Genomic DNA, 25,630 nt, shown 5'->3' with positions numbered 1-25,630 from the left:
ATAATAATTTGCATCTCCGATACCTTTTAGATCCTGAAGGATCTCAAATTGTCTTACAAACTAGGGGCCTTATTCTGCCCTCGCTGGGATTTTCCCATGCAGGGGACCGGAAATGCTGAGTTTTCCTTCTCAAAGCCAAGCTACCTTGAAGGACAGAGTTTGTCTCCTCCCATGCAGTGGGCAGGGATTTTAGCTCTTTAAGTCACCAGGCTTCTTGACACCCTGACAAGCCTGTGCTAATGCACAGCTACCCCACCACTGACTCCCACTGCAGCTTCACAACAGCAGCCATGGAGGGAAGTCTCTGGTTCTAGCAACAGTCTGTGGCACTAGCAGTCTAGTCTGACTGGATTTCACATCAAAAATCTGAGGGGTAGTGGAGAAGAGCATGTTGCAAGAGATCAGATCCTCACCAGCTTAACCCCCAGCTGTACTATGTCCCCCTGCAAATCCGGGGGTAAGCTAATGGAGCTGCAGTGGAGAAGCATATGGAAGGAGGCCCCAAGCACTCACTTCTACACTCTTCCATATACTTAGCCGGGAGCTAGTGGTTTTGGCTCGCCTCTATTTTCAGAAATGGGGAAGAATATTGCCCTACATAGGTAAAGCATAACTGAAATGCAACCCCTTTGGAGTGGAGGGTGACAACCAGCACTCTGCACAACAGTGGAAACCTACTCTAACAAAAAGTCGTGGGGATTATTTAATTTTCTTGCAGGCAGACAGAATCCCTATTTCTAAACATGTGTTCAAAGCTGCATGCTACTCAGCTCTTCATTTTTAGCCAGCATTCAGAACAGGGATTTGGCCTGGTGGTGTTGGCTAACAAATTCTCTCTTCCTGAGCCCTGTGTTAGTTGGCTGCCACTGTCCTCCTTACAAATGACATTTCAGGCGTGCTGCACATACATACCATAGCTGGGATAAAAGGCACAGTATAAATGTCTGTTTGCACCACATTGCAGGTATAGAGCTGGTTTATTTGGTCTAAAAAGGATCAGCACAGTACTCAGGGGGTGTAGAGGCTCCTGTGCTTCCCTTTGTTGACAGTACAGGTGGTGTGGCTGGAGGAAACGTGACCTGGCTAGGACCCTACTAACCTGCACCATTCCATCGCTTTGATTTTGGCCTTTCGGGGCTGTTAGCAGCCTAATGCAGGGTGAACTGTCCTTGGGCTCAACACACTGAGACCAGGCCTGCACACAGTGGCCAGTGGGACCAGGGGAGTACAAAGGTGAGCTGTATATCATGTAAACACAAACACACCCTGGCTTGCTTTGTGTAATTTGGCTGGACCCTAGGACCTGGCCCATTATAGCAAAGAGAGCTGTGCCTGGAACAAGGTCTCCGCACGATCCTTTATTTAGTCACAAATTGTTTTGGATGCAGGGTATGCAGTCTGCTGTATGTTGGCTGCTGCTCTCCATCCTACAGGAAAGGGGCTGTCCTAGGTCTCTGATCTCAGTCTCCTGCTTGTTAGGGTATGACTTGGCTTACACTACAAAGTTAGGTCATTGTAAGCTGCATGGCATCTATCTAGTTGCGCATGTATTTATGCTAAAATTTGTCTCCCATCGATGTATGCGACCCATTACAGCAATGCAGTAACATCACCTCCCTGAGCGGCATTGAGCTACAGTCGGTGTATTGAGGTCAATGCAGCACAAGTGTAGACACAGAGTTACTCATGTTAACCCTAACAGTTCTCCAGCAACTGTCCCACACTGCCTAACACTGACTGCTCTGGTCACAATTGTGTACTCTACTGCCCAGGGTTCACAGAGATCAGAAAGCCTCCTTACCCCTTTAAAGCCCCACACATTTGAAATACTTTTTTCCTGATTATCCACCTTGGCAAGCACGCCTAGCAGCTCTCCATTGTTGTGCACAACTGTCTAGTGGACCATGCCAGCAACATGTTCCAGATATGCTACAGCTTGGAGTAGTTGGGAGATATTGGATCTTCTGGGCTTATGGATAGGAGAGGCTGTGCAGGCAGCACTATGGACCAGCCATAGAAACGTGGATGTCTACAAACATATTGCAGGGGGGATGCAGGAGAAGGGATACAACAGGGATCACCAGCTCTGCCACATGAAAGTGAAGGAACTGCATCAGGCACGCAGAAGGCCAGGGAGGCAAACAATTGATCCTGTGCAGAGCTGCAGAGCAGCTTTTACAAAGACCCCCATGCCATAGAGCGGCAAAGAGTGGCATGCACCTCTCCACCACCCTGCACTCCACTGTGGATACCTGAGTCACAGGCCCTTGGCATGAACAGCAAGAACGTGGAGAAGGAAGATGGAGGCATGCAGCCAGGGGATCCAGCTATGCCACAAGGAAGGACCTGTTTGAGACTCCACGGCAGTCTCAGCAGTCAAGCTCAGGAAAGCGTGATGCAGAGGAAGGAACTCCAGGTAAGTGTGTAATTGTACTTCCCACTACAATAATGCACTGATTGGCACCCCCAACTTAACAGGACAAAGCTATTGACTTTTAATTAATTTACTTAGAAGATGTAATGGTACAACAGAGAGAGATAGAGTTGGTAACTTCTTTTCATTCCCCTCAGAGTCAGGTAGGTTAGGCTATGCAGAGCAGGTTGCATGTGTATGCAGTGGTGTCCCTTGAATCCTCCTGAGAGATCTCAATGAAACTTTCATGGAGCTACTCTGCAACCCTCTTGTGAAGGTTTCTAGGGTGGCAGCCTTGTTTCTTTCTCCACAGTAGGACACTTTCCCAGGCCAGTCAGCAATAACTTCAGCAGGCACCATTGCAATACACAGGCTAGCAGCATATGGGCCAGGAAGACTTCAGACACCAGCAGCAGCTGTGTTCTGTGTTTTTGCTACCATCATGAGTGAGATAACAGCGAAAATCATCACTACCAGTGGAAAATGGTGCTAGTGTTCAGTGCCATTGCCTTATACTCAAAGCTTCATGCAACTGAGGAATTCCTTCCTCATTACCCTCCCCCCGGAAGGCCATACTCACCATGCCTGGTGCTGTGAGTGGTGCCGTGCACAAGCACTCCAAAATAGAAGTGTCAATGAGAGTGTCTTGTTTAAAACTTTAGGGGGTGCAAGGGAAGGGAGTTCTGAATCTTAATGTTCGCTTTCCATTGTGACTATACTGACAATGCTATCTCTGTGTGTTTTATCTGTAGCTGTTGCTGATGCCGCTTTGAGGGGTCTGCTGTCCGTACCCATGGAACACCTGAGCCAGGTCAGGAGGAGAAAGAAGAGGACTTGGGATGACAAGTTCAGTGAGATCCTGCAAGCGAGTGCTGCATCAGACCGTGAGCAAGGGGCCTGGAGGGTGAATATTGCAAACAGACTGGAAAAGGAAAGAGAAGACAGGAGTAAGACCCAGAAGTCCCCACAGGAAAAGGAGAGGGAGCTGCACCAGAACATAATGGGGCTTCTTTGGCAGCAAATGTAGATGGTGCAAACTCTTGTGGACCTACAGGTTCAACAATCATGGGTTCACCTCCCTATGCAGTGCTCGGAGAACTCCAGTACAGCAGTTCCCTATATCCCTCCTCAACAGTCCATGTGGCATCAGGGGCCGCATGCCTACCCCTACCTCCACCTCCACCTCCACACTGGGGGACAATAAGGACAACCACAGCTTCACATACACTGACCTGTGAAAGCCATAGTTGTTGTATGTGCAGGTAAAAGGTACATGAATGTTCTTTCTCCTTGCTAAATTCTGTTCCATTAATTTATTAATTTTTTAATGTATTTGCTTTTAAATTGCACAGATTTTTCTTTGCACTGATTTTGTTACTGAATAAAATTCTATTATTTGGAAAATAATTCATCTTTAATAATTCACAATATATGCTGCAGAACGCCTAGCAGCTCTGAGAGCACCCACTTATTTGTTATTGTACAGTGTGACACAACTCATAGGATCAGTGACAGTGTAATAATCACAACTCTACATTAAGCACCACAAAATTAATAGGTGCATTGACAGTGCTATATTCACTGGTGTGCACCAAGCACCACACAATTCCTAACAGGCCCCAAAACAGCAGGGCCAGGTAGAGCACAGTACACAGCAACGCATTACTGTGGGTCACTGTTAAAGTACTCTTTCAAACCTTCCCTGAGCCGGATAGTTATGCATTGAGCTCTTCTAATCGCCGTGTGTTGCGTTGTTCAAACGCAACATACAGCTGCTTCACCACTGCACTCCACCCCATCGGCAACTTTCCCTTTTTTTCACTGAGATCCAGTCTTGTGAGTAAACAACGCCAGCATCTACCGAAAGCACATTCAACTGTCATTCTGCACCTGCTGAGCCAGTAGTTGAATCTTTCCTTGGTGCTGTCAAGGTGGCCAGTGTACAGCTTCATGAGCCAGAGGAGTAAGGGGCATTTCAACATCACCAATGTTAATCCACTGGTTGAGAAAGAAAGACCCTGCTTGTAGATTTCTGACCAGCCCTGTGTTCTTAAAGATGTGAGCGTCCTGTACTTTCCCTGACCAGTCCACACCAGTGTCAGCTAAGTGATCCACCAATGCTTGCGTAGAAAAATTGCTCCTTCTGTTGATGTACTTTGTGGCAAAGTGGTCTGGTGCCAAAATAGGGATATGTGTACTGTCTATTGCTCCACCATAGTTCAGGAACCCCACTGCTTCAAATCTGTCCATTATGTCCTGCATATTGCTGAGAGTCGCAGTCCTGGGTAACAGGAGACAGTAAGGGCCCTGCACATTTGCATGACAACAGCCTCCGCAGTGGATTTTCCAACTCCAAAATGATTTCTCACTAACCAGTAGCAATCCAGCGTTGCAAGTTTCCACAGTGTGATCGCCACTCACTTCTTCATTTTCACTGCAGCTCTTCTTCTGGTGTCCCTGTGCTGGACTGGGCACGCTCAGCACACAGATCCAGGAATGTGGCCTTGCACATCGAAAAGTTCTGGAGCCACTGCTCATCAGCCCAAGCCTGCATTATGATGTGGTCCCTGTTCGTGTCTTGGGTCCAGAACCAGCACTCCACCATCTGCAACTACTCTGTGAATGCCACCTACAGCCTTGAATTTGTTCTCGCTATGTCCTGCAGCAATCTGTCCTTCAAGAAATTGTCATGTTCCATGCTGATTTGGTTCTTCTGGCGGCTCTGCAATACTTAAGGATAGTGCGTCCTGTGCTTCCAACATTCATGACAATAGTGCAGGGCTGTGCAGATGCCATACTTCTGTCAGAGATGGCACACAGCGAGAAGGACCATGCAGGTTCATGGGATTTTTTAAAAAGGTGCAAAAATTATGGGATATAGATGATATTATGGAATGGAGATAATTGCACTCTGGGAAGTTAACCCCTTGCTACCAGTCACCCTTGCGTGAATTGTTTCTCCCCCACCATGCAGTGCCAAAAGTTCCCAAAAAACAGGGCACTGGATGGTCACTGGTTGCACCCTGGGATATCTACCCCTGGTGCACCGCACCGGGCATTGACACAAGTATTCCTGGTGAGTACGTGCAGCACCGATGCAAGGAGCCAAATGTGCACATGCACAAGGGTTTGTATACTAAGGGCTTGTCTTCGCGTAGAGTGCTATAGCGGCGCAGCTATGCCACTGTAGTAGTAAAGATGCTGCTACACTGATGAAAGACTTCTCCCATCGCTCCCTGAGAGGCAGCAGCTATGTCAATGGGAGGCACTGTATACACAGGAGGTTAGGTCAGTATAACTATGTCACTCAGGGTATGAGAGTTTTTGTACTGTAAGTTTCACCGGTGATAGGGAACCGGTGAACGTAAAGTGCTGGTTTGTGTACTCACTTAATTCCTCAGGCATCAGAGAGTGTTTACATTAGTAGCACTTCCATCATGGATGAGAGCAGCGCTCTAGGGCAGCTATCCCACAGTGCAGCTCTCTCCAGTTTGACCATGGGTCTTGTGGGAGGGGGGGTGATCACAGGGCATCCTGGGTCCTTGCACAGTGCATAGCCTCCTCTCCCCAAACACTGATAAGCTCCAGTAGCTCAGAATTGCTCCAAGCAGGGGATCATTTGCTCCCTGGAGCAGGCATTGTCACCTGGCCAGATACGTGAGCACTTGCCAAGAAAACAGGAAAGGGAGTTTCAAAGTTCCCAGGTTTTACAGGGGGAGGGGTGGATGTCTGTTTACCTGGCATCAGAGCAGCAGAGCTGCTGTCCAGAATGGTCACCTAGGCACTGTGGGATATCCTCTGGAGACTAAAAGCTGTGTAAACAGGAAGAATTTGTCTTCACTTGCACATCACCACAAAAGCATCACTGGTAAGAGCTGTACGCCTCTCGTGGTGGTGGTTTTTTTTTTTACGGTGAAACTTTTGAGTTTCACTGCAAAAAGTCATTGGCAAGTATAAATGCTCCCATGGTTTTTGCGCAAAAAGGGGACATTTTCCACTTTAAATGGCAAGTGTAGACATGCCCTCAAGGGTGTGGATTTTTCACACCTCTGAGCAACATAGTTATACCGATATAGATCTGGAGCGTAGACCTAGCCTAACTGCGGTGTCTTTGTGCCAATGTAACTTGCGTCTGCAAAAGTTTGTAGTGTAGACACGGCTTATGTTTACACAGTGACACGGCTGAAGTGCTGCAGCTATGCCATTGCAGTGGGGACACTTACTACAGCAATGGAAGGGGGTTTTCTGTCACTGTAGTAAATCTGTGCCATCAAGAGGTGGTAGGTAGTGGTCGATAGAAGAATTCTTCTGTTCATCTAGCTCTGTCTAGAGTGGGAATTAGGTTGATCTAATTACCTCAGGCAGGGAGTGAAATTCTTAACAGCCCTGAGTGATGTAGCTAGGTGCACCTACATGTTAAGTTATGTTTACACTAGAAATGTGACAGCTGCAACTGTGCCACTGGAACATAGACACCTACTACAGTGATGGGAGAGGCTCTTTCATCACCTCTCCCACAGGAGGTAGCTAGGTCGAGGGAAGAATTCTCCTGTCGACCTAACGCGCTGCTGGACACCGGGGCTTTTCGGTCGACTTAACTCCACCGTCAGGGGCATGAAATTTTTCACAGCCCTGAATGCTGTAATTCAGCCTAGGGCAGAGCCCAGCAATCAGGTGTAGCCCAGGCCTTAGAAAGTTACAGAGATAGCCACAGGGTGGGGGATTGTGCTTCTTAACCACACTACAGCACTCTAAGAGCAGGAGTTTGGGAGAGGGGAACAGTCCATAGTTTGGCTGGTCTTCCACCCCCGACCTCCCCCCCAGCAGGGCCGTGTGCGGAGGGGCTGGGGCCCATCGCCCTGCACAACCAGTCAGCTCCTGAAGGATGAGGGCCGTACCCCTGCCCGGCCCCGGACGACACACGGAGGCAGGCGGGGAGCCGGCGCCTGCGCGCCCCTCCGGGGGGTGGGGGCCGGGCTAGGGCGGGGTCTGCGGGCGGACGGGGCGGGCAGCGTAGGGCGCCACGTCGGCAGCAGCAGCCGCAGAGCCGCGGCTCAGGAGAGTAAAGTCTGCGCCGGGCAGGGAGCGGGCTGCAGCCGGCGGGTGAGTAGCGCGGGGTCGGAGCAGCCTGGCTGCTCGGCGGGTCCCCAGGGAGCCCGGGGACCGGGGCAGCGCTGGCGGGGGCCCGTTCTCGCGTGTCGCGAGAGGAGCTGGATTCCCATTAGCCCGGGGGGCTGTGTCGCGACAGTGGGGAGGGGTGTCTCTGGCTGGATCCCCCCCCCCCGGGGCCCTGCTTAGTGGGAGGGAGCCTGCCGGAGGCAGAGCCGCCCCGAGCGACCAGCCCGGGCGGGGGATGGGAGAGGGCACAAAGGAAAGTCCTGCCCGGGGCCCCCTGCATGTGTAACCTGCCCCGGGGCTCCTCTTGCTCTGTCTCTCTCTTCCTTGGGCCTCGTTGTGCCTTAGGGGGTGACTCTGCTGCCCTCCGTGCTGCAGAAGGGAAGCGGTGGGTGTGATGTGTCTAGCTGTAGTACACGCACATCGCTCCTTAACCCCCCCCCCCCCAGGGAAGTTAGCATCAGCTGCTTTGGGGGCGTTAGTTGCGGCTGACCCCCACCCCCCCCAAAGTAGGGGGTTGGCCAAGTGTAACTGAGAGCAGAATTCAGCCTTCTGTGCAATCTGGCAGGGGAGGGAGGTGTTCACACTTTGTGTCTGGAGCCGGAGGTTGTGTACAACGTGGAAGAGAAGAAGGGGGTGGGGGCAAAGAAGGAGTCCAGGCAGCCTGTGGCAGAGACTCCAGGTTAAATCACTGCCTCTCCTGCCACGTCATTCCTGATGTCCAAAAAAGTTCTCTCTCTGGCTTCAGGGTCCCCATTGAAAGGAACTGCAGTTACAAAGGCAGTGGTTATAATGTCACTCAAGTTTGTTTTCAGGCCCCATCTGACAGCTGGCTACATTGGGCCAGAAGTGCCCAGAGCTTACTCAAAATAGAGAAGAAATGATAAACTGTCTCCTCACAACTTATGTGGAAATTTGCTTATATGTTCTTTGTCCCGAAATCTCCTAAATCAGATTTTCAAATATAAAATGGAGGAGGAAAAACACCAGGGGATGGAGCAGGATTTTGCTTCAAAACAATACTCCTTGGTTCACTGGAGAGTCTGTAACATTTTAATGTATGAATTAATGTCACAGTGGTGTTACCTGTGTTTGCAAGTTGAAAGAAATTGGGCTGCATTACAGCCTTGGATTCCTCTAGTTCTCAATTAACTCCAGGATCCAGCTCAAAAGTGCCTGGGTTCTTAATTTCTCCATGGACTTCAGGCTAGCTCAAGAATAAAGCCAGATCCTCTTCCCTTTCAGCTTGTCTGGTGCTGACCCTTGCTCCACTCTTCCATAGAATCTTATTTATTGCAACAGTTGGTGTGAAAGCCTTCTCTGCAGCTATTACTCTTTTCCTTTATCTCTCTGCTTCAGCTATTCTCTCACAATTTCATCTGAAAATCTTTTCTTCCTTGATCATTCCTCTTTGTTTCTTTCTTTCTTTGTTTGCGCTATCCTTTATCAATTCAGAATTGTTTTGGGATACAGTCGGAATGTAAAAATATTAAACACTTGTCACAGTTTTTACCAACTGGGAAGTGTCTGAAGCGGAAGTGCTGAAGCTCGGGATGTGCTTCCTCTGCTAGGGGAAGTATGTAACCAACACACCTTCTGGGTGTGGTGTGAGACCACTTAGAGAGAGAAAACGAGTTTTTACCAGTGTTCCCCATAGTAAGTTGCATTGTCTCCTAAATAGGCTGTTATGGCAAAATAGATGTGAATAAGGTTCCACAAATTGTATGCAAATAGTTCATTACTTAAACTTGGTCATTATTGACTTAATACAGCTACCTACGTGGTGTAGCCTGAAAATAAACTCATTATTTTATAACCACACCACTAGCTGTGATGGTTGCACTAAGCTAATAGACAATCTCTGTGCAAATATTGTTGGGCAGGTCCCTGCACTTGTTTGTTAAAGCTCTCACTTGCAGCCCTACCAATGAAGATATGGTAGATTTCATATAGAAAACAATTGCAGAATGTGTATAGCATTGTTGAGTTACTACAAGTTTATTTTTTTACCTTTAGCTTTAAACTGAAATACTTACTATTGAAGCATAGCTCACTGAATGGAAACTGGCCTGGAAGAAGCTATGCATTTTCATAAAATCTCCCCTTGAGTAAGGATAGAAGTACAGTAGAATTTTGTAAGTGGGAAGGTAATTTAAATGCACAAATTAACATTAGCTTATATACCAACGTCTAAGGCTACCCAGTAAACATTTGTTTACTTGTCTGTCACAAGAACAAATTCATATGTAAAAAGCCAAAACCCTTTGTTGCCATTAAGTCAAAGTTGCAGGCACTCAGAGTTCATATTGGTATAGCAGTAGAGCCTAGGAACCTATGTCATCAACCTAGACTCCGTTGTACTAGATGCTGTACAAATTCTTAACAAAAAGAAGGTCCCTGACCCAAAGAGCCTACAATCTAAGTATAAGACAAGAATAGTCAAGTTTTAATTTTTTTTAGGTATTCTAGCAAAGAAAATGTAATGAGGAATTTGCAAGAAGACAAGGAACTCATCCCAGGCATAAGAGACAGCACAAAAGTGCTCATTTGGAAAACTTAAAGTAGGCAATGAAGGCTGACTTCAGTGGCAAAGTGGAGATGGGAGATAACATCTTGGTAGTGGATGAGAGATGTTAGATAGTGGGGGACAGGCCACTTTCCTTACCATGAGTTTAATTTCCAAAATACACATGTTGGAAAACAAGCAAATGTAGAGTGAAGGTCACTTTGCATAACCTTAGCTCTGCCCCATTTAATTCAGTACTTTGCACCTCCCTAAACCTTTTTCTGCATTGTGATCTCTGTCTACCAGCAGCAAGTACTCTCCAGAGCAGTGATGCTGTCTATAGCATATTAAGGGTCTGTTGGAGTACATAAGTAAGGAGTTCTGATTTCAGATTGTTATGGGTGTAGAGAAAATTTCAAGTTCTATTAGGGTTAGGTATTGCAATGTTCCCAGTTCTTCTTGGCATTACTACAGGGAATGAGTTAAGGTTGGTATTGTGTGGGACAAATGTTACCGTGACTCTGCACTTTCAGACTTCTAACATGTTTTATTTTTTTTAATGTAGTAGATTGCTCGCTAACTGGGCTGGCTCCTCCAAACTTCCTCAATGAGCCTGCTTTTAGTTGGTACTGTTCTTTCTTTGGTGGTGGTCTTGTTCGCAACTGGCACCTCCCCACTTCAGCATTGATACAGGAATAGCTCATCTCCAGAACCAAAGAACATCCAGGTTTTTTTTTGCTCTACTTCTGGAGCTTAAGCCTGTTGCTGGATACTAGATCACAGTCCAGGGATATAATATATTTTTTGTTTGATTACTCCTTCCTTTCTTCTCTCTCTTTCTGCACCAAAAACAGTTTACAAAAAGATTTACAATTTAAAGCTGTTCAGGTGGAGAAGGGTCTGTATCTCAGGTACACTTTGATCAACTGACCTCAAATTTGCCCTGTAAACTGCACCCTGGCCCCAGAAATGGTATGTTAGTTCTCAGGCTGATCTCACTGTGTGTGTAGATTTTAGAGAGGCTTGAAAATTGGGTTATAAATAGGAGTCCTGTTTCTCCATAATACTAACACTGGGCACACTGTTGTGTCCTTAATGCCTTTCTGGCTGAGTGTATGATGCTGTTGATGCATTGTCTCTTGTTTCAGAAACCCAACAAACTTCAGACCAGTCACCTAAATTAACTGAAATAGATTTCTTGAGAGGGGCAGCAAAAACAAGACATGCCCCTCTCCTGGAAAGTAGCATGACCTACAGTGTGTCTGGGTGGATGCTGAACTAATAAGAACAGATTTTTTTTTTTTATTAAAGCTATGTTAAAAAGTTATATAATAGGTTGAGAATAGAGTGTCTGTGCATCTGGGTATAGTACTTAGATTATCCACAAATACAAAGTTTGTTTTTAAAACTCGTATGATACATAGAGTACATAATCAGCAATAACCCAAATTTAGGTGAATAGATTTAACAATACAGTTTAGATATTAGAAGGTTGTCCCTTTAGACAATACAATCCATGAGGAAAGTATTTCAGTTACTTTCCTGACTGCGCTTCTCATCGGAACTCCAGCTCATCTCTCCTGGTATTGCCGATGTCTGGTGATGTGTTCTATGTAGATGTCCCTCGACCACCTGAGGGCATCCGACATCATGAGTTGCTGCATCAGCCGAGTGTAGCATTGACTGATTCCTTATTCTCTCAGCACTTGCTCGTTACCGGGGTTCCATGCGCCCAAGGCTCCGACGATCAGTGTGTGTGTCTGAACCTGGTAACCCTTAGCTCTCAAGGTTTCGGCCAGAAGGGTTTATTTCTCTGCCTTTCGAGGTTGGGCATCGTGGAAGGCCGTGGTCCTGTTCTCGAAGGGCACTGTGACGTCCACCATGATGATCTTCTTCCGGTCCTCGTTGGTGATGATGAGGTCTGGTCACAGTTGGCTGTCGTTTCCAGGGATGGCAGAGTTTACGGCAACCTTCCCCATGGGCGGCGGAATGGCTCTGGCCAGGTGATCTTGGATGGCATTGTGTTGCAGCTGCCAGGCTCTGGAATGGGGCTTGCAGCTGCACAGGACGTGGGGTAGCAGCTCGTTAGCGTAGCCACATTTCCTGCATTGCTTGTCCCGATTCCCGTGGCGGACAGCTTCGTTCAGCGGGACGCAGTTGAGCCAGGCCCTGTGGATGAACCTCCAGTCGGCAAATAGGGTGAAGCTGCCCCCGGGGAGGAAGTGGTTGCTGGCGTCCCACTTGCATGTCCCCTCGAATGCCTTGCCCTGCTCCGGCTTCCGTTTCAGGTTTTCCATGTATTGGCAGCAGATGGCATCCTTCAAGGTCCTCTCCAGCATGGTTCTAGCTCTCAGAGTGATGATGGTATGATCTGTATTCTTCACCTGTGGCACCAGGACTCCCAGCTCCTGGCGTTCCTCGTACCACGTCCAGTGGCAGCCTATACGCTTCCCCTGTCATTGCATAGCGTTGCGGGCATGAGTCCAGAGCGAAGCAATGTCTCCTCCCTCTCTTCCAAATTCTTCTTCCAGGGAGCCATTCAGGTACGTGGCGACATCTTGGTTGAAGGGGGTCCTTGCGATTCATTTCTTGACGGCATTCTGCATAGCACTTTCTGTGATTTTCCTTACCATGGTGTCCGGGTACGTCAGAAGGCAAAAGGTGTGAGTGATCACCGCAACGTCACACAGATCACCTATTCGAGGGACTTTGGCGCCGCCCTGCCTGTGTGAGATGTACACCAGTTCATTGCTGGCCCTCTGGGGAAGAAACATCCATTTCTTCACCAGCTATCTGGTGGTGGTGTCTGCCTTGTTAAGAGGTACCTTCGCCACAGCAGATGCCCTCAGGATGAATGAAATACGGGCGAACAGGAAGGTGTTCAAGGCATTGATCTTCTGCCATGGTGCCAGTAGGGAGGAGTCGATCCTGGCCACATTTCATAGGATTTCCGCGATGGTATCCTCAGGCGTCTGCTGGACATGGAAACCCCTGGGCGTGCCGAGGAAGATTTAGCATTTCTAACCATAACACTTAGCACTAAGGTTTAAAGTAGGGAATTAGTAGTTGGGGTAATCAATGTGGGAACAATACCCTGATGAGAACCTTAGTGGGAGGGCTTTCCTTCCAGTCTCCCTTCTTATCCCACACTTATGCTGTAGTAGAAAGTGCTAGGATTCTTTCTAAGGTGCAGTTCCTTGCATCTTGTTTTGGGGGCTTGTTTTTACCTTTTGTATCCGCCTATGGCTAGTAGGTGTCTGATACATTTTGAAGTCTCCTATGTTTGCTGGAAAGGAGGAGGAACTCTTTCCTCATGACCTCAGTCTCCAAGCCTCCTGACCAGTGGTGGGCAACCTGCAGCCTGTGGGCCACACACGGCCCGTCAGGGCAAGCTGCTGGTGGGCCTCCAGACGTTTGTTTACATTTGCACGAGGGCCTGCAGCTCCCAGTGGCCGTGGTTTGCTGTTCCCGGCCAATGGGAGCTGCGGGAAGTGGCGGTCAGGCTCGCGCCACTTCCTGCAGATCCTATTGGCCAGGAATGGCAAACCACGGCCACGAAAATGTAAACAAACCATCTGATGAACCGCCAGCGGCTTGCCCTGTTGGGCTGCAAGGTGCCCACTATTGCTCCTTATTGTTTGGGAGCATATAGGGGGATGGTAGTTCTCCACCCCTTCCTAAGCCTGACATGGTAATTGGTTGGTTTGGAGCACTTTTCCCAGGTAAATAGTTCCAGTGCCTGCTGCAGCCGCTTCTCATAATCTTTCCAAGCAGCAGTACCAAAGTAAAATTGACCTGCTTCTTGTCAGTTTCACTCCTTCCCACAGAGTTCTGAATAGCATCATTGAAACAAACCAGTTATGTAGATTTCACGCTACTGCTTGGGACACCTAGCTGTGGAAACACTGGGGGTGTTTTGTCTGCAAACTCAAAAAGATAGTGCTGCATTAGTTCATGTATGGAAGGTAATCTAAACCGTAACAACTAGAAACCAAACTCTCTTAAATGAAAAGCTAAAATTCTGCACAAATTGCTGGTTTAAGACCTCTTCTCCCCCCCCCCCCTGTTAAGGAAAGTTTCCATCTTGACACCTAGTTTCCAAGCCTTGCACATGACACACTATGTGGAGAAGGTGGACATTATTCCCATTGCCCAAGACTACAGACGTTAGAGGTGAAATAAAGCTTGTGAAATGTTGGCTCCTTCCTTTAGTACTTGGGTGTCCTTATGATATTGTTTTGGGGGAGAGGGTGTATAGTGAGAGGCGCACAAATGCATGGCAGAATGACACAAGTAAACAAATCACTTTGGAAACACTGCTCTGTAAGATGTAATTTAAAAATGTTACTTTCTCTTAAGTTTATTAGAATATTATTGTGGAAACTGCCGAATGAAGTAATATATTTGGTAAGTGATAACCTTTGTTTTATTCAGTGCAATAACTGTATTAATGCACATGAAGGTTACACAACTAATCTTAGCATTTTCTAACACTTTCTGTTTTTGTTCAGGTACCTACAGCAGTGTTAATTTTATCATTTTGTACATCCTGAATAGACTCTTGTATTTGGCACCTGTAGTAACTCCTGTGCATACGGTTGCCTACCGATGTTCATTTTCTGTTCTAAAGAACTTTTTATTTTTTTCAGTAATTCTGTAAAACTTTCATCTTTTGGGCTGAAACTTTCCATATCTTTTGTCTGCAAGAATGAGGGTTTTTGAAAGATAAGTCAAAACCTTTTCAGCCATTTTTTTTTATTATTTTTAATATGGAGAGTGATAAATACTTCTGCCTGTATGTTAAAGAAGAGAAACTACAATTCCTGTTTTGAATGGCTCTAGTACCTCAAAGGTTTAGGCAGAAACAGAGACCCTATGTTGGAGTTGTACCTCTTGGTCAAACCAAAATGGATTTTCACTAAGTTGAGGGTTTAAAAACTGGACTTGACATGTGCACTGGGTTTTAACATGCAGTAAGCTTTTAAACTAATGATCTCCCTATGTTTTATTAGCATTGTGCACATGTGAGAGAAAATAGAAAGAAAAATACCACCTTGCATGTGCAAGTGTATATGCACACTCACAGAATGTATGCAATGAGGCAGTGCTTCATAGAAACCTTGTCTCATTCTGTATGATCTAGTAATGTGAATTAAATGAGGTAGGGTCTTACACTCTCAATAAGGCAAGAGCCCTGGATCTCGTGTATTCTAAGAACTTGTTTTCCATCCAAAAACTACATTCAATCATGTGAATTTCAAGTATGGTAAGGTTGCAGAGTTACACTGAAAAATCAAGAAGTACCAAAATTCAGGTTCCACATACAACTTTAACTTTGCTGCTTGTGCATACGCTTTATGATGTGCCTCTTAGTTACATTAACTCATACTGTCTTATGTTTCTGTCTCACTTAGTATACAGGTTGGATGGTGCAGGGGGAATGAGGCAAAAATTCACAGCAATCTTTATTTTGGGCTACATTCTGTCTGCAATTATCCACATAAATCTGGATTTATATTGTAGTTGAGGATACATTTTTAACATTTTTCTGTGGACATATTACACTCTGTGTAATAAATGAGGCCAGGTTTCAGAGCTCTTTAAATGCACGGGTTGGCTAGCATACAGTGAATGAGACAGATTTCCTCATTGAACAGTGAGGATAAAAATAAATATTCAATAACTGTCTCACTCACTGTATTTTGTCCAACCTGCACAGTCTGATGCAAGAGTCCTATACAAAATCAACAACTTCTAGCAAGCAGTGTCCTTTAAAACCCAGATGGGCCCACCTTATCCCTCCAACCACCCTCCAGTTTCTTTCACCAACATAGGAATCCTTAATTTGAGACATGGGGTTCCATATGGGCTATCCTCTCCAAGAACTACTGTTTACTGTGGTAAGTAACTCTTCCCCCTGCCCCCTTTGAGAATAGCCCATATGTATTCCCTACTCTTGGTTAATCAAAAGTACTGAATATCTGCAACGTAGATGAGTTAACATTGATACAGGAATTCTAATTTACATAGTTCCTGTCTTTTGTGAAACATGCAACTCTGTTTCCATATTGTACATTTCTGCACTTTTTTTTTTCTTTGAAGACATAAAAAGAGAACCAACAACCTCTAGCTGAGGCATCTTAGAGCTGTGTAGTTATCTGCTCTGAAAATACCTACATAATAATATAGTTGCATGGCTTTTTTGCATAACTTCATAGTTCTGCAACTTAAAACAGCAGTTTATTTTGTACTTAAGCAAAACCTCACTTTTTGATTGCTTAACTACATAATTTACTGTTTTCATCCTACAGCAGGGATTGGCAATTTTTGGCACACGGCCCATCAGGGAAAGCCGCTGGTGGGCCGAGTCAGTTTGTTTACCTTCAGCATCCGCAGGTTTGGCCGATTGCAGCTCCCACTGGCCGCGGTTCGCCGTCCCAGGCCAATGGGGGCTGCGGGAAGCGGTGCGGGCTGAGGGATGTGCTGGCCGCTGCTTTCCACAGCCCCCATTGGCCTGGGACGGTGAATCGTGGCCAGTGGGAGCTGTGATTGGCTGAACCTGCGGACGCTGCAGGTAAACCGGCCTGCCAGCTGCTTTCCCTTATGGGCCACGTGCCAAAGGTTGCCAATCCCTGTCCTACAGTATTTCTTATTGAGATCTACCCATCTTTTGAAGTAGCCATGTACAAACATTTGTATTTTTTTCAGAAAGAAATTTCCTGACCCAATAACTCAAAAATAGCTGAATGGATTTTCTACACATTTACCAAAAAATAAGTCTGTCAGGAAAATTTCAGTCTAATAATATGTTTAGCAAATATGTTTCAGCCCACCAAAGACAACTTTTTGGAAAAATTGATCGGAAAATGGAGGCTTTCAATACATAACTTGCTACTTTAATTATGAATGTTAAGTCATATCAGGATGGATAAAATTGAGTAATAAAATTGATTTTTCTTTATTTAAACCAGATTTTTATTTACATGTTGCTAATGCTTTACTTTCAATTTTAGTCTTAATTGTTCAATTGGATTTGTAGATTCCAAAGCTAGACGGGTCCACTGTGATCTATTCTATGGCCTGTGTAATACAGGAGGTCAGAACTTCTCCAAAATAATTCCTAGTCTTAATTTTTAAATTGCCAGTGATGGAGAGTCCACCACAACCTTTCCAGTGGTTACCCTCACTATTAAAATGTACACCTTATTCCCAGTCTGAATTTGTTTAGCTTCAACTTCCAGCCATTGGATCGTGTTAGACCTTTCTCTGCTAGAATGAAGATTCCATTTATCAAGTAGTTGTTCCCCATGTAGATACGTGTAGACTATAATCAACTCACCCTTTAACCTTCTCTTTGTTAAACTAAATAGATTTTAAGGAGCTCAATCTATTACTACAAGACATGTTTTCTAATCCTTTAATTATTTTCGTGGCTCTTTGAACCCTCTCCAATTTATCAACATCCTTCTTGAACTCTGGACACCAGAACTGGACATAGTATTCCAGCAACAGTTGGACCAGTGGTAAATACAGAGGTACAATAACCTCTCTATTCCTTCTCAGTATTCCTCTTTGTGTGCATTCAAGGATCACGTTAGCCCTTTTGACCAATGTGTTGCACTGGGAACTCGCGTTCAGCTGATTATCCACCATGACCCCCAAATCTTCCCAGGATAGAGTTCCCCATCCTGTAAATATGGCCTACATTCTTTATACCTAGAAGTATACATTTACATGTATCAAAACGCATATTGCTTGCTTGAGCCCAGCTTACCGAGCCATCCAGATCACTCTGTATCAGTGACCTGTCCTTTCATTTCCCCCATTTTTTCAGTCATCTGCAAATTTGTATCAGTGATCGTGTTTTCTTCCAGGTCATTGATAAAAATGTTATAGCATAGGGCCAATAATTGATCCCGGAGGAATCCCACTAGCAACCCACCCACTCGATGATGATTTCCTGTTTACAGTTGCATTTTGAGATCTATAGCAGCTTTTAATCCACTTAATCCATGTTAATTATATCTCTTTAGGTTTTTAATCAAAAGTCATGTGGTACCAAGTCAAATGTCTTACAGAAGTCTAGGTGTATTATCTCAACACTGTTACATTTATCAACCAAACTTGTAGTCTCATTGAAAAAAAACAACAAGAAGAAGTTAGACAGGATCTGCTTTCCATAAACCCATGTCGATTGGCGTTAATTATGTTACCCTCCTTTAATTAAAGTCCTGCATCAGCCACTCCATTATCATGCACAAGATTGATGTCAGACTGACAAGCCTATAATTACTTGGGTCATCCAGTTTAACCTTTTTGAGTACTGGCACAACATTGGCTTTCTTCCAGTTTTCTGGAACTTCCCCAGTGTTCTTAGATTTATTGAAAATCAGCATTAATGGTCCAGCAAGCTTCTTTGCCAGGCCTTTTAAAACTCTTGAATGCAGATTATCTGGACCTGCTGACATAAATGTCTAGCTTTAGTAGCAGCTGTTTAACATGCTCCTGAGATACTAGTGGAATGGAAAGTGTTATCATGATATGACTACATCCTTGTTTTTTCCCAAAATACAGAACAGAAATATTTATTGAACACATGTGCCTTTGCTGCATTATTATTGATAACTCTACTATTTCCTTCTAGTAATGGACCAATACCATTGTTAGGATTCTTTTTGTTCTTAATATACTTAAACAACTCTTTAACTTTGGCCATAGATTTTCCCCTTGTGTCCCTTTGGTTCCTGAATCAATTTTCTGCAATTCCTAGCTTCAGATTTATATTCATTACTATCAACTTCCCCTTTCTTTTTTTTAATTGCCCTCTAAACCATGTTGGTTTTCTAACCAGTACAGCCTTCCTCGTTTTTTTTGTTTTGTTTTGGGGCATCTAGTAAAGTGTTCGTAAATAATTCACAAGTAGCATTTACATTTTTCTGATTAATTTCTTCCTTTCAGCTGATTTGGGACATAATTGTTTTCAGCTTTATGAAATTGGTCGTTTTAAAGGCATGGTACGTGTGCATTGTTCTAACAATAAGGATGTGAATGAGACCCTGGACTTGTTTCTTACAGTAGAGTTGAAGTCTTTAAATCACGATTTGAGGACTTCAGTAACTCAGCCAGAGGTTATGGGTCTATTACAGGAGTGGGTGGGGAGGTTCTGTGGCCTGTAATATGCAGGAGGTCAGACTAGATGATGGTGTTGATACCTTCTGGCTTTTAAGTCTGTGAGTCTGAGTTAAGCTTTTAAGTGTGAAAACTTCTTAGTAGATCCGAAATCCTACCAACAATTAGGGAACAAAAGAACTAAGTGTAAAACATCCTTCTGTGCCTATCTATAATGTGTAGGAAAAAATGTTGCGTGATTATGGGGGACTTAAATTTGAGTGACACATGCTGGAGCCCTCATTCAGCCAATATTAAAACCTCCTCCGAATTTAAAAATACAGATGACTATTTCCTAACTCAAAAAGTGTTGTATCCACTATGGGGCAATTCTATATTATGAAAATTAGTAATAGCTTAGGTACCAGTGATCATGACTTGATCACATTTATAATGTGCAAACAGACTAAAGTCCAGACCAGTAATATTATATATAAAGTCCAAGGTCTCATTCACATTCTTGTGAGAGCGACACAAAATTGATAAGCATGTAGCCTGTTCTATAGTTGCGACCAACACCATCTTCTGATCCACTGAAATTCCTCAAATCAAGAAATTTGAAACACCTTGACCAGGCTATACTCCATCAGGGTTTGGAGTTTGAAATCAGTGGGACTTTGGTTTCAAAGTCAATTAGGATCTCTTGAAAAATCCATCCCTTAGGAGTGTAATTTTACGGTCCTATTTTTGAGGATTTTGGCCTGTGATTGAAGAAAACAAAAACCCAGTAACACTTAACTATGTTAATAATATATTGAAAGTTTAAACAACTTTTCATTGTTAGAACCACTTGGTCAATTTTGTTTTGAAGCAATAAACATCTTATGCCAATAGGTTCTTTAATAAATGTTTAGCACGAGGCTGCAGGCGCTTATGCATATGTTTAAAATTAAGTACATGAGTAATACCACTGAAGTCAATAGGATTATTCCTATGAATAAAATTATGTACCTACTTAAGTATTTTCAGGATCAGGACTTTAATTTTCATTTTGGCTTTTGCCTGTAATTGTTTCTTAACTTTCAAGCAAGCTATCCTACTAGTAGTGGTATTTAAAAAAACAAAAGCCCGCCAGCATTTTATATTGTAATTCATCCTGAATTTTAATCTCAAATTGAAATGGCACAAATCTTCAAATTAGTTTTACAAAGTCTCAATCTGATTTAAATCAGTTCTTAAAAATTAAGTGATTTAATGACTTAAAATAATCCTTCCATCTTGCCTCATATGTGCATAGAATAATCCATTTACCTACCTCAAAAATAGTCACTTCTATAAAACAGCAGCTGTGTTCTACTTCAGAACATAGCAATATTATTTAACTAAAGTATCACAACAAAATAAAACACAAAACCTTCAATGTAGTAGTTTTAAACCTTTATTGTATTTACTTTAAAATGCAAATCTTGCTTTCTAGTACACTTTCTTCAGGAATATGAAAGCTCCTGTTTTTTTTCTTTTGTTTGTCACCTACACATCATGGTGAGTGTCCTTTATTAATGTATAAAATAGCTTTTTTTAAAAGTACTTTCCATTACAATGGGCTCAGATCAAATACCCCAATAACCTAAAGGGAGATGTAGACTAGTAAATAAGAATTGCCATACCAAATCAGACCAGTGGCCCATCTAATCCAGTATCCTGTTTGTCAGTATCCGATGCTTCAGGGGAATTGACAAGAAATCTTGAAGTGGACAATTATGGAATGATCTGTTCACAGGGGAAGCTTCCCCAAATCCACTAATGGGCAGGGATAGTCTTAAACTCTCATACTTCATGGTATATATCCCACTAAAACAATATTGTTTTACCCCTTTCTAATGTAGCACTAGATACTCATTATCCATAGAAATATCTGACTTAAAAAAAATCCTATTTGGCTCTTTGCTTCAAAGATTCCTGGTGGCGGGGTGTTCCACAGGTTAACTATGCTTTCCCCCCAGAAAGCTTTTTCCTTGTCGGTTTCAGATTTGCTGCTATTCAGTTTCACTGAACATACTTTCCTTTTATTATATGAAGGACAATAAAAGCATCTTTTTACCTTTTCTATACCTCTTGTTTTATATACTGCTATTATTTTCTTTTATGTTTCATCTTTAGGAATTTCTAATGTGAAATTCCATCTCCCAACTTGCTACCTGTTCTCCTACCTTTGTCAGGTCCATTTGAAGTTCTTAGTTATCTTCTTGTGCTGACTAACCTAAACTTTGTATAGCTGTTCACTTAGTTACCTCTTTGTCCTACTCCCCCTCCCCCGCCCATCTGTCTATTTTGTTGTTTCTTGTCTGTCGTGTATCGTTTGAGCTGTTTGGGGCAGACATGATTGTCTTTATTCCATGTTTGTACCCATGCCTGGTACAATGGGACCCTGATCCTTTTGGGGGACTGATAGGTGCTACCATAATACAACAAATTATTTGTGAAACTTATTGCCTCACTGGTCACCTCCTTTTTCTGTTCATTAGTACATATATTTAAATAGGTAGTCCTGGCATTAAACCTTGCTACTAATCTTTTTGCCATGTTCAGAACTGTCCATTTATTATTTAGACTAATTTTGTCTCCCTAGTCAGTTTCTAGTACCTGGCAGTATGTTGCTTTTTATCCTATGTGATTCCGTAATTTCTTTACCAGCCTCTTATGAGGATTTTTTACAGAAGTTCTTGAAAGGCCAAACAAACTGTTTCATCTGGTTCTCCTTTAGGCACTATTTAGTTGACGCATTCAAAGGATTCTGATAACTTAGAAAGGCATAATTTTTATAGAAGGTAAGCTGATTAGTCTATCATACGTTCATCTGGTTGGTCTCTAATTCTGATTTTAATTATCACTTCAATCAGTTTGCCAGGTACTGATTTACTAGTCAGTAGTTCTCAATATCTGCCTTAGCATCTTTTTTTAAAGCTATTTTTCAGTTCTCTCAGGGTAACGGCTCTTAAGGATTGCAATTTGTCACAACACTTTCATTAGCAATTGTCACTTTGCTCTTATGTTCGTTCAGAACTCTTGGATGTATAACATCTAGGCCTATTGACTTCTCTCTTAGTTTCTGTGTGTTGCAACACCTTCTCTGTGACGGTTTGAGTCTCTTATTACCTCATCTTTATTACCTGACAAGAATAGTCTGAGGTACTTATCTCGTCAACATAGTCTGTAGTGAAGATTCATGCAAAGCAATAACTTCGTTTTTCTGCAGTGTCCTTGTGAGCTTCAGTTGCTTCCTACTGGCGTAGCATCTCACAAACTGCATTCCTCTGATATATATATATATATATATATATACTTCAACTATTGCGCTACAAATTCCTTTTAGCCCTAATTGCAGTTTTACATTTTATCTGCCATCGCTTATGCTTATTTCTATTGTCTTCCAGGTTTGGATTTCCACTTTCTGAAGGATACCTGTTTGGCTCAGATAATCTCTTGATCCTTGCCTTTTAGCCAACCATCCTGGCAGCTTATTTTTTCTTGTCTTCCTAGTTCCTTTTCTCTTTAAAGGTATGTATGTATTCCGAGACTTCTGCTTTAGTAGCCTCCATGATAAGTCTAAGGACTCTAATTTTACTTTCCAGTTTAGGGTTTTTCTTGACTAGATATTGCACTTCTGAAATTCAGTACTCATTATTGGTATGACGTTTGAGAGTATCTAACTTAATTATATAGTGATTGCTATTAGGGGGCTCAACTGTGGTTGCAACTTGAACAAAATCCTTACTTAAGACCGAGATGAGAGGTGTCTCCTCTTGTGTGCACTAGAACTAGCTGGTCCAAGAAGCAGTTGTTTAAGGCATAGTAGAGAAGCAACTTGATGGGTCTCTGTGTGGATGTTTAAAATAGCCCATTATTACTGTGCTGCCTCTCCCTAATCAGGAAACCAGTAATAGAACCCTAATGGTGTATTTTTATGATTTGGAATTTTTACCCATTCAAATTCTGCTGTATGTTCCCTATCACTTAAATTGTCTCTCTAGGTTCTAAAGAATCTCTTGGGTATAGTATGCTCTCCCGCACCTCTACCATTTAATCTGTTCTTCTGTAATTTATAGCCCAGGTATTGCAGTATCCTATTGGCGTCTTCACGACCCCCCCCTTCTCCAACAACTCTAAGGCAATCCCTCCAAGCAGGGTTGAGACATGCTAGTGAGGCGAGGAGGCTTACACTGTATCTGCTGACCCTGATCTATGTTTAAAGACTTCATTTTCTAGGACTCTTCACCAGTATTGAAATTGGGGAGATGAATCTGAACCTGCAAACAGCCAGCGATAAAAATAGTCATGAATATGCTGTTTGCTTATTATCCCATACAGAAAAGAAGGTCCTTTTGAGGGAACTTTCATGTGCATGTGTTTAAATTTTAAAATTGTTTCAGATTTTGCCAGAGATGATATAAAGTGGGTGTGAATTTCTTTTTTAGGCAATAATGAATCAAACGGACAAAAATCAACAGGAAGTTCCTTCATACCTTAATGACGAACCACCAGAAGGTAGATACTAAGTTTCTGTAATCTTTTATTTGATAGTAAGAAAATGAGCTGAAGTGCAGTTCATTTCTGAAAAGAATGACTATGTGAGAATAATTTATCCTTACACACAAGGATCAAGCTAAGTACTCTAATTTTTGTTTTAATTACATTCTTTTACTGCTGCTAGCCCTGAAGAGCTAACACATTTAAGATTGAATGAGCTGAATTCTATTCTACCTGCACAACAACAGAATTGTTTACTAAGTAACAATTTATTGCCCAGTGCAAACCCATTGAAGGCAGTGAGATTGCACAAGTGTTGAAAGGCATAGTTTTAAGACTGAGTTTGCATTATTGTAACTGAAAGCACAATTTGCCAGTTGAACCTTTATTACTAGTGTTAATATGTGAGATGGAAAGAGCTCGGTTTTACTTTCAGATCCCAGGCTGTATTTGAAGGGCTGGAAGTTTAAACAGAAAGATCTAGTTAAAATGCATCTGATTCAGGAATCATTGATACAAACATTGAACCTGATGACCAGTTTTGGGATGCGTCTTCAGAATAGAACCACACTTACTTAAACTTGCGGGATTATATAAAAGCATCTTAGTCATCAGAAACTGAATTTAACCAAAATCAAATCTGTTCACTTTTTCTAATGAACTTTTTCTTCTGTTAGTGCTGCAGAGGAGAAACATGGCTATAGGCGAGTGAGCTGGATTCTTTTCTAGGTTAGAAGCAATAAAGAGTCCTGTGGCACCTTATAGACTGACAGATGTATTGGAGCATAAGCTTTCTGACGAAGGGGTATTCACCCACGAAAGCTTATGTTCCAATACGTCTATTAGTCTATAAGGTGCTACAGGACTCTTAGTCTGGATCTGTAAACAGCAACAAACACGGCTACCTGTCTGATACTTTTCTAGGTTGTGCATCATCAGAATTATTAACAGAGTTCTGTTTGCAGAATCCTGTCTAGCATGTAATCTCCTAAAACAAACACTCTTTCAGCAGCCAGGTTGTCACTCTTGTGCTGGGGGTGGGTTTTTTTTCTTTTTTTTTTTCCTTTCCCCTCTCACAAACTGAACATACTTGCCATGGAGATCACTGAGTGACAAACACCAAACCCAGGATCCCATGTTCTTTAGTCACACTTCAGAATATAATAGTACTTGAAAGCTATATTTGTGTACAGTCTTTTTGTAGGTTGTTGCTAAGGCTGTAAGAAAATGGAGTGGCCTTGTGGCTTCATGCAGGAGGTCTCAGTGCCACTTACATTTGGCTCACCCACCCCTCTATCATGAGTCAGTGGCAGAGGGAGACAAGGAGGAGGATGGGGTTGGCCCTGCTTGCTGGCTTGGTTTTGTGCCAAATGCCACTGCTGGCACTTGGCCCTGCTGGCACTATCCTCACATTTTGCCTAGGTGCAGTTCTCCCTCTGCTAGGTGGTGCAAGCTGGGCCCATCAAGCAGCAGTGGTTCTTCTGTGACCTTCAGGACTTTGCCTTTCATGGCTGCACAGTCTCGCCAAGGGATGAGCTTGGGGAGGCCCCAATAAGTGAGGCCAGGTAAGAGCTGGGGTTTGTGCCTGCACAGGGCTGGGATAGGGGAGCTCCAGTGGTGCTAGTCCCCACCCTGCAGGACCTCCAAGGCTCTCTGAGGTGGGGCTGGCTCTGGGGTACAGGGGCTTGTTCTCCCCCCCCCCCCAACCTGGGGATTGGAGGAATGAGGGACAGGGTATCCAGCCCCTTTTAGAGGGTAAAGGACCCTGCTGCCAACTCAACACCTTGGCAGTTACAGAACAATAGTTCAAGTCCTGCATACCCCTCAAACTGCAACTTTAACAAACTGGCCACAACTTTTGGACCAAAAAAGTCACAATTTTCTTACAGCATTAGTTACGCATTTAAAATGAAATAAGTTGTTTACTATTTAGTAGTGCCTCCTAACTGTAGAGGAAGGGG

At 43.6% G+C, this 25,630-nt stretch overlaps 1 protein-coding gene across 4 annotated transcripts in view; it reads left to right on the top strand.

The window, feature by feature from the left end:
• The first annotated feature begins 7,388 nt into the window (after positions 1-7,388).
• The window catches only part of TMEM263 (transmembrane protein 263), a 33,455-nt gene continuing 15,213 nt past the window's right edge, over positions 7,389-25,630 (top strand). The window contains exons 1-4 of one of the 4 annotated variants that reach the window (XM_042843608.2): positions 7,455-7,516; positions 14,394-14,441; positions 22,577-22,700; positions 23,618-23,687. In XM_042843608.2, the coding sequence (XP_042699542.1) occupies positions 23,624-23,687 (64 nt within the window). In that variant the 5' untranslated portion in view covers positions 7,455-7,516; positions 14,394-14,441; positions 22,577-22,700; positions 23,618-23,623. Of the gene's footprint in view, positions 7,517-14,393; positions 14,442-22,576; positions 22,701-23,617; positions 23,688-25,630 lie in introns of all 4 variants that reach the window. The other 3 variants (XM_005300800.5, XM_065581666.1, XM_024100047.3) reach the window with 3 other exon arrangements.

The sequence above is a fragment of the Chrysemys picta genome, chromosome 1, assembly GCF_011386835.1.
Source record: "Chrysemys picta bellii isolate R12L10 chromosome 1, ASM1138683v2, whole genome shotgun sequence".
In the NCBI taxonomy this organism is placed as follows: Eukaryota; Metazoa; Chordata; order Testudines; family Emydidae; genus Chrysemys; species Chrysemys picta.
Note: the sequence above shows the minus strand (reverse complement) of the source record. Positions and strands in the feature narration are given on the sequence as shown.